Source organism: Petaurus breviceps, unplaced genomic scaffold (genome assembly GCF_028583685.1).
Source record: "Petaurus breviceps papuanus isolate PSGF00001 unplaced genomic scaffold, PetGlider_PUasm1.0 126, whole genome shotgun sequence".
Taxonomy (NCBI): Eukaryota; Metazoa; Chordata; class Mammalia; order Diprotodontia; family Petauridae; genus Petaurus; species Petaurus breviceps.
In genome coordinates this window covers 37,605,257-37,613,779 of record NW_027185655.1, presented here as the reverse complement: position 1 = coordinate 37,613,779, position 8,523 = coordinate 37,605,257, and the positions used below count along the sequence as shown (strand labels likewise).

The window sequence follows — 8,523 nt, the reverse complement described above, 5'->3', positions numbered from 1 at the left end:
TCACCTTCACTACAGTAGCAATCTCAATAGGGCTTATTTTTGGGGGAGGGCTTATTTTAGAGGAATCTTACACAGTAAGGGGAGGGCTTATTTTCAGGATAGGTCTTATTATTGGGGAAACTCGGTATTAGGGAGACCTGATAGCTCATTGGGATTAGGGAAATTATTGGGATTAGGGAAATCCTTGATGATGAGTCATATTATAGTATCCCCACTTCAATACAATGACCATCATTAAGTGTCTATGACATGCAGCAAAATGTGCAAAGCACAATGATAGGGACCCATGATTTCATTGGCACAGGGAGTTGCTAAGTAAAGAAATTCCTCCTCTCAATACAGGTCAGTACCTTCTTGGCAACTAAGAGTCATTGAAAGCTGCCCGGAGTACTGAGAGATCTAATGTTTTGCCTAGGGTTACATGGACTTTGTTTATCAGAAGTGGGACTTGAATACAGGTCTACCCTGGCTCTACAGACATCTCTCTGTTCATTACACCCCACTGTCTACACTAGTAATATAAAAATTTTTTTGTTTAGTCATCCAGTTGTGTCTGATTCTTCGTGACCCCATAGGGAGTTTTCTTGACAAAGATACTAAAATAGATTACCATTTTCTTCTCCAGTTCATCTTACAGATGAGGAAACTGAGGCAAACAGGGTTAAATGACTTGCCCAAGGTCACACAGTTAGTGTCTGAGGCCAGATTTGAATTCTGGTCTTCCTGACTCTAGGCCTGATACTCTATCCAACTGTGAGGCCTAGCTGCTCATAATATAAAGGCAAAACAAGTTAATTTCTCCTCTCAAGAAGTTTATATAGGTGAATAAATTTTAGTACTAAAGATAATATTCCCTATGCTTATGTCAATCCCTTCCACGGATTTTTTTTTACAGTTAACGACAAAATGCATTCTGTGGTTACCTATGCAAGCTAGAAGCAAATAAAACACAAATTACTGCCTAACAGTAATTTGCAATCCCCTGAGCTCTTGAGAAATAAACACTTTTGGTGAGCCTGAGATGATTTTAAAATTATGTTTGTGTTTACTCTTTTGTTGCCAAAGTTAATTGTTGACTTTTCTTCTTGTTAAAACTAATTGTATATAATCATATTCTAAAATAATCTTTTAGAACAATGTGACAAAATACTTGCACATCTCTTCATATTTTTCTTATAAGTTATGTCTTCCATTCTGTTCATCTAATAATGAAGAAAATGTCTTAGATCTGATGTTTCCGGTACACTTTAGGAAGGCAGGATTTTAATTCAGTGAGAATTAAAGAGAGTTAAAGATATATTGATGTTCCTAGCTCTATATGTTTTGTCTTTGTAATTACCAGAGCAGAAGGTTCCATTCCCAGTAAATCCTTCCAAGCACTGACACCTGGCATCCTTTCCCTCGGAAATGCACTGAGCATTCACACCACAATCCACAGGAGCACATCCATCCTTATCTGCAAACAGAGAAAACTGCCATCAGAGTATTTCTGAGTCTTTGAAGAGAAAATGAATGTTCATGTTCCAGGTCCTACAAAATATTTCAGGATTCTATTTCTTGCCCAAGACCTAAAGAAGGCTAAACTCCAAATGGATTTTCCCCCCACAAGCACTTTGCTGACTTTTAAAAGCTTTGTCTAGGTCAAGGGAATTGTAAAGCATATGTTTCTGATTTATTTACAATCAATTCATCAAATTGGTGCTTAAAGAACTATCCAGTGTCCAAGAAGCTTTGTGGGTCCATTTGTGTGCTTTTTAAAGAAATTTTTTTAAAAAATTTAAATTATAATTTGGCATGTTTTCAAGAATAAATGGACTCAGATCACAAAAGTTTCAACATTCTATAGGCAATCTTCACCAACATGGAAATAAAACAGAACCAATATAATTCTTATATCCCTAATAAAAGGCAAATAGGCTTAAAATATGAGTAGGTTTGGGTACTAACATAGCAAAAAATCCAACCATAAAAAGTGTTATCCTCAATTTACTGAAATCATATGTGCCATGACACAGGAAATTCGAATGTGAATGTCACCGTACATATTCATTATCAAGATTTATGCAGTGACTTGCAAACCTCAAGGCATTTTACAGAGTCACAAAGCATGCAAGCTAAACACTGTAAAGGGATCATCTAATTTCATACTCCATGGAAGTGCAGCTCCCTCCGGGGACAAGAGTAAGGCTTTGAGCATCAGACAGCAGCAACGTTCTAAGGGGGTTATTTTTGAATGGCTCACTTATGCAATGATTTCTCTGAAATGTGAATTCACTTTGGGAACAGGAACATCCCATCAGAATGGTAGATTATAGAACCCATCTGCATTAGAACATCTCCTGTATCACTGATAGAGGAAATATAACTGTGTCTATCTGTGCAGGGAGGCTCTGACAATGGACCTTCTGAGAAGAAGTACAGGAGAAAAAATTATGAATTGGGAATCATAGGAGCTGAGTTTGAATCCTGACTTCCATGTACTGCCTACAAGACCTTAGGCAAGTCATCTAACCACTGTGGGTCAGTTTTCATGTTTGTAAAACAAGGGGGCTGGATGAAATGACTTCTAAGTTCCTTTCCCACTTTATAATCGTCTGTTTGGGGTTTAAAAAGTACAATGATAAACTGAAGCATGTCCAGAGAGTAATGAGAATAGTGAAGGGCCTTGAATCCCATGACACATGAGAATCAGGTAAGCAGAAAAGCTGAAAAGTGGGGGGAGGTTGGGTGGAAATGAAGATACTCTGTTTGGAGACATGATTTTGAAATTCATAAAGCACCAATGGCTCTGGGACTTGCCCAGAGTCACACAGCTAATTAGTGTCTGAGGCTGGATTTGAACTCACAAAGATCAGCATTCCTGATTCTAAGCCAGGGCTCTATGTGCTATGGCGCCACCTAGCTGCCCAAAATAGAAAGTACATTGACTTTGAAAACCACAAAGTAGCATTATCTATGTTTTGTTTATTTAGGTCACATAGTGTTATATAGTGTAGATAGCTATATAAGGTCACATAGTGTCACTGGGAAAATTTGAACCCAAGCCTTGTGACTTTCAACTCTATGGAATGATTCTCACAGTCTTGATCCTCTTTGGGCTAGTTCTTTGTAATACTGGTGTTTATAATATAACATTGTCTCTAATTCTGTTCTTACTATGAATTTACAGTTCTTATTTAGAAATTATGATTTGTATTTGTAAAGCATTTAGCACAGTGCCTGGTACATGGTAGATGTTTAATAAATACTTGGTCCTTTCCTCTTCCTCTGCCTCTAATTTTTAAAAAAAAATTTAAATGGACATGGCTTTATTTCTGTCTTATCAAAGGCAACATCAATCTTCCCATGGTCTCATTTTTATGTTTTTCCTATGAGAGTCAAGCAGCAAAATGCCAGGGTGGCAGCCCATACCCCCAGTTGGGTAGCTGGTCTGGTGAAATTCTTTGAGGACCATGGTTTTGATGGGTTCCCAGTGGATTAAAATGAAAGAAAGAAGATGAAACAAAATTCTAAGTCTTTGCAATGGTCGACATAATACGTGGCACAGGCTAGTCCTACAGCATTTCTGTGCTTACCCTGTCACCTGGAAAAGGAGGGTATCGATATTTATACCTTGTGAATCCCATCAGCTCATATTTGGCAATTAGCATTTAGCTTCTATGAGTATTCCATTCTCTCTCTGTCTCTGTCTCTCTCTCTCCATCTCTCACTTCTCTCTCTGTCTTTCTCTCCATCTCTCTCTGTCTCTCTGTCTGTCTCTCTCTCCTCTCTCTCTTTGTCTCTTTCACTCCTCCTCTCTCTCTCTCTCTCTTTCTCTCCCTATCTCTCTCTCCTCTCTCTCTCTGTCTCTCTGTCTGTCTCTCTCTCTCCTCTCTCTCTCTGTGTCTTTCACTCCATCTCTCTCTCTCTCTCTTTCTCTCTGTCTCTGTCTCTCTCTCTCCCTCTCCCTTTCTCTCTCTCCCTCCCTCCTTCTCCTCCCCCCCACACACTCATCAAAGGATTAGAGGATGACAAACAAAATTATGGCAGAGAATAAACTAGGGAATCCAGATGTGGGTGGTTGGCACTATCATCACACCCAGACTTTACCCTTTTTTTTTTCACTTTTGTTTTCAGCATAATTTCTTCCTGGAGAATTTTCAAGACCATAACCTCCCACATGGGCTGTAAATGAGTCAGGTTTGTGCCCTGCCTTCTAAAGAAAGAAAAGTCAGGGGAAGGAAAGAATCTGAGTTCAGAAGTTCAGGAACACTGGCCTGGTGCAGATACAGCCTCATTTTACATAGGGGATCGAGTTAATATAGTTGGAAATTTCTGTTTTAGGACCTTGGAGATAATCTGCTCCAATTCCCTCATTTTTCCATATTGAGGATACTGAAGCCAAGAAGAGGGAAATGACTTATCCAGGGTTACACAGCCGTAGGTAACAGAGGAAGAATTTAAACCCAGGTCCTCTGCTTCCAGGTCTAATGCGCTGATCAATTACCACCCAACTGCTATATTGTCTGTCTTCATTCATAAATGATCTATATGGACCAGAGGCAGGAGAAACAAATCATTGCTTCTGAATGGCTACATGTCTCAGTGAATAGAGCACTGGCCCTGGAGTCAGGAGGACCTGAGCTCAAATCTGGCCTCAGACACTTGACACAAAACTAGTCGTGTGACCTTGGGCAAGTCACTTAACCCCAATTGCCCCTCCAAAGGGAAAGAACTCATTGCTCCTACCTGAAACCACGATTTCAGCTATTAGTCTTTGGTTGGGTTGTTGCTTTTCTCTGGTGTTATCTTCCAGTGTTTTTCCCAACACATTCTCCAATGTTGTGGCATCATTGCTTGGATTCATCTTACTGGCTGTAGGAGAATAGGAGATAGAATATTTTATCACTGTTATTCAAGAAAGGCATTTCTCTTATTGGTATTTAGAGTAGAATTTTGCTTACAAGTTCAGAGTCTGCTCAGAGTACATATAATGAGTCAGGCCAGTAGCTCTGGGGTCTCTTCAAACACACAGTGGAAGTAGTCTGTGATAAAGTAGTCTATAGAACCAGCTAATGAATGTCCACAGTTTTATAATGAACATCAGACCATAAATTGTCCCCCACAAACACATATACTCCATCACCAAAACAAAGGAATTGCTTCTCTTCATTTGCATTTACATTCTTTAGTGTTCCCTGTTATGACCTTTCTTCTTCAAGACTGCCCTTGATATTCATTTTCATCTAAAATGTCCTTTTTAAAAAAGGAAGGAATTAGATACCCCCAATGTGATTTATTCTGGGACTTCATAGTCCCCTATCACTTTCCCACCGCCGAACCATGCATAGAAAAGTCTACACATATTTCCTAACTCAACAATTAAGACAAAGGCTAAAAATTCAATTACTGGCATTGTATAACGTGTGAGTTCATCGATAAACTAAGTTATCTGTTTATCAGCATGCCGATTTCTACTTTGATAAGTATGGATTGAAAAAAATTAAAGGATTCAAATTTTAAAATAAATTCTCTGATCTTCCTTAGAGCAACACAATTATCAATCAGTGAACTAAGATACACAAAATTCGCTTTTTTGAAAGGCATATAATGAAATGGAAAAACATTAACATGCAATCCCTTCCCCACACACATTCCTCCTTCATTTGCCTATCATATTTGCTTTGTTTTCTCTACTAATCCCTCAGAGGCTTGGTTAGAGTGAATAAATGTAGATTCTTTCAAAGGAGCAGGACAGAAAGAGCCCTGATTCTAGAATCAGAGGACTTGTATTCAGATCCCACCTCTAATGCTCAGAGCTTGTGTTACCTTGAGCAGATCACTTAACTTCCCTGAACCTCCCTTTCTGCAAATTTGCAATAAAGGCTGTCCTTTCCAGGGTTCCAGATTGAGGATTTATAAGCCCTTCTTATGAAAGGATGCTTATACTCCAAAGTTGAAGTTTTAAAAAAAAAATTTTTTTTTGCTTTTTGGAGGGCAATTGGGGTTAAGTGACTTGCCCAAGGTCACATAGCTAGTTTTTGTGTTAAGTGTCTGAGGCCAGATTTGAACTCAGGTATTCCTGACTCCAGGGCTGGTGCTCTATTCACTGCGCCATCTAGCTGCCCCCTTTTTTTATTTTTATTTTTTGTAAATTTTTAATACTTTTTTTTAGGGCAATTGAGGTTAAGTGACTTGCCCAAGGTCACATGGCTAGTTTTTATGTTAAGTGTCTGAGGCCATATTTGAACTCAGGTTCTCCTGACTCCAGGGCCAGTGCCTTTCACTGCACCAACAAAGTTGAGTTTTTGTTTCATTAATGAGAACAATTCTAGAATTTGGTTAGAAGCAGCACGAAAAGCAAGGTGAGGGTTTGTTGTTGTTGTTTTTTTTACAATGCCCAAAATTCTGCTCTGACACTTCATTATGGCATCAAGGTGACCCTGGGTTTTTTAAACTAATACAGGTACAACAAAATGGAAAGTCTTTAAGCATGATCTCAGCAGGAAATAATGTCTGCTTTCTGAAAATCAGCCTAGTAAAATATGGAGGGTTCACCACCGTCAGGTGGGTCAAGCCTATGTTTAAAGGCTCATTGTACATTAATCTTCTTTCTACATTCTACAAAACAGCCAAACTGGCCTTCTCTCTCATCCTCCCATGTTACATCTTCTTTCCCATTCCCATGTTTTTGCATTAACCGTCCCCATCCCAACTCACTTCCTCCTCACCTTCATTTCACAGAATCCCTCTCTTTCAAGACTCAGCTTATGTACTCTCTCTACAACAGAGTTCTTTACCAGGGATCTGGGGACATGTGCTTTTAAAAAAAGATTTTGTTAACTATTTCCATACAATCCATTTCCTTGGCACCCTTTTGTTTTATTTTATGCATTTAAAAACATCATCCTGAGAAGGAGCTCATAGATTTTACCAGATTGCCAAAGGGGGGTCTATGACAAAAAGGCCTTTCCTGATCTATTTCTTCCCTCCCTACGACTAGTGCCCTCCCTCTCAAACTATCTTGTATTTAACAATGCTGTATATATTAGTATTTTTTTTGTTCCTTCTTCATGTGTCTTTGTTGCCTCCCCCACTAGTATATCATTTCTTGGTAATTAGAATTTGTCACATTATTTGCATATTTACTACCTAGCACAATTCTTGGAACATAGCATTAGTCTGTGGTTTGATTGAACAGGTGAAAATACATCATCATGGGCGGGGAGGGGGGCGGAGCAGCTAGGTGGTGCAGTGAATAGAGCACCAGCCCCTGAGTTAGGAGGACCTGAGTTCAAATCCGGCCTCAGACACTTAACACTTACTAGCTATGTGAACTTGGGCAAGTCACTTAACCTCAATTGTCTTGTCTTCCCCCTCCAAAAAAAAAAAGATAAAACATCATCAATAGATATCCCGTCATCTTGTTTTGTAGCAGTTGTACACAGGCATGGGATGAAGATAATTGGAACTTAGGGACCAATATTTATTATAAAAGGATGAAGAAGCAGAGAATATTTTTGGAGAAAGTGACAAAAAATTTAAAAGAAAAAAAAAAGAAAGTGACAAGTCCCTCTAAACAAGTCAATATATATTTTGATACATGGTGACTTCTATGCAAAGGTAGACATGAGAGAAGGTGGAGAAAATCTGTTTTAAAATTGGGAGAGGTTAAAAAATGAAAAAAGAAACCCAATGCTTATAGCTTACTAAGAAGCTGCATATCTACATATCTTAAATATTTCCTTCAAGAAAAGAATTGGAAGATGCTATAGACACAGAAGTCACCAAACATTACTCCAAAAAATGAAATTAACTGACACGGTAAATAACTGGTTCCAAACATTTCAGAGTCCATGGTCTGTGGCTGGAGCAAAGGTCAAAATCAATACCAAATTGGAACAAAAACTAGAAACAGGAAGACATTACATGTAATTACAATAGTTCCAATCATATTCAATTTCTTTAAATATTCACCCTGAAAAGCTAGAAACTGATTAAAATAAAGACACTGGCATTGCTTGCCATTGCTTAGAGGAGTTTTCCCAATGTAAAACAACTTAAAACCCAATGAGAAGGCCAAAAGAGCTAAGAAAATTTCTCAGCCAACAAACACTCACTCTCTTTGCCAAGCAAGAGCATGGTAGTTAAGAGAAATATTGGTTTGCCATGAAGCTCATATGCAAAGCAGCATGAAGAAGAACAATGAAAGCTTATAAGTTCTATCTTCTAATAAAACCGTGAGAAGCAGGGGATGAGAAAATGAGCCTGTGTCAATCTAGGCATAAGATTCTACCACGCCCATTTGACTAGAAAAAAGAACAAAATCATTCCAATAACATTTATAAACAAAATTAGGAAGAGATCAAAAAAAAAATGTAAAAGGACAGAGACCTGCTAGAATCTATTACTTTGGGATTTTAAAAGCTGGTACTGACCCAGGCTCCCATATAAAGAACTGGAAAGAACACATAAGAAAATGAAGTTGGGAAGAGAAGCTGATCCTGATCAAATAAATTCAAAGAATTTTTTTTTTTTTTTGCT

General features: G+C 38.4%; 1 protein-coding gene across 1 annotated transcript in view; it reads right to left on the bottom strand.

Moving 5' to 3' along the window:
* The window catches only part of EGF (epidermal growth factor), a 170,101-nt gene that overhangs the window by 39,244 nt on the left and 122,334 nt on the right, over positions 1-8,523 (bottom strand). The window contains exons 16-17 of the mRNA XM_069100262.1: positions 4,729-4,887; positions 1,340-1,456 (exon numbers count right to left, since the gene is read on the bottom strand). Of these exons, the coding sequence (XP_068956363.1) occupies positions 1,340-1,456; positions 4,729-4,887 (276 nt within the window). The remainder of the gene's footprint in view (positions 1-1,339; positions 1,457-4,728; positions 4,888-8,523) is intronic.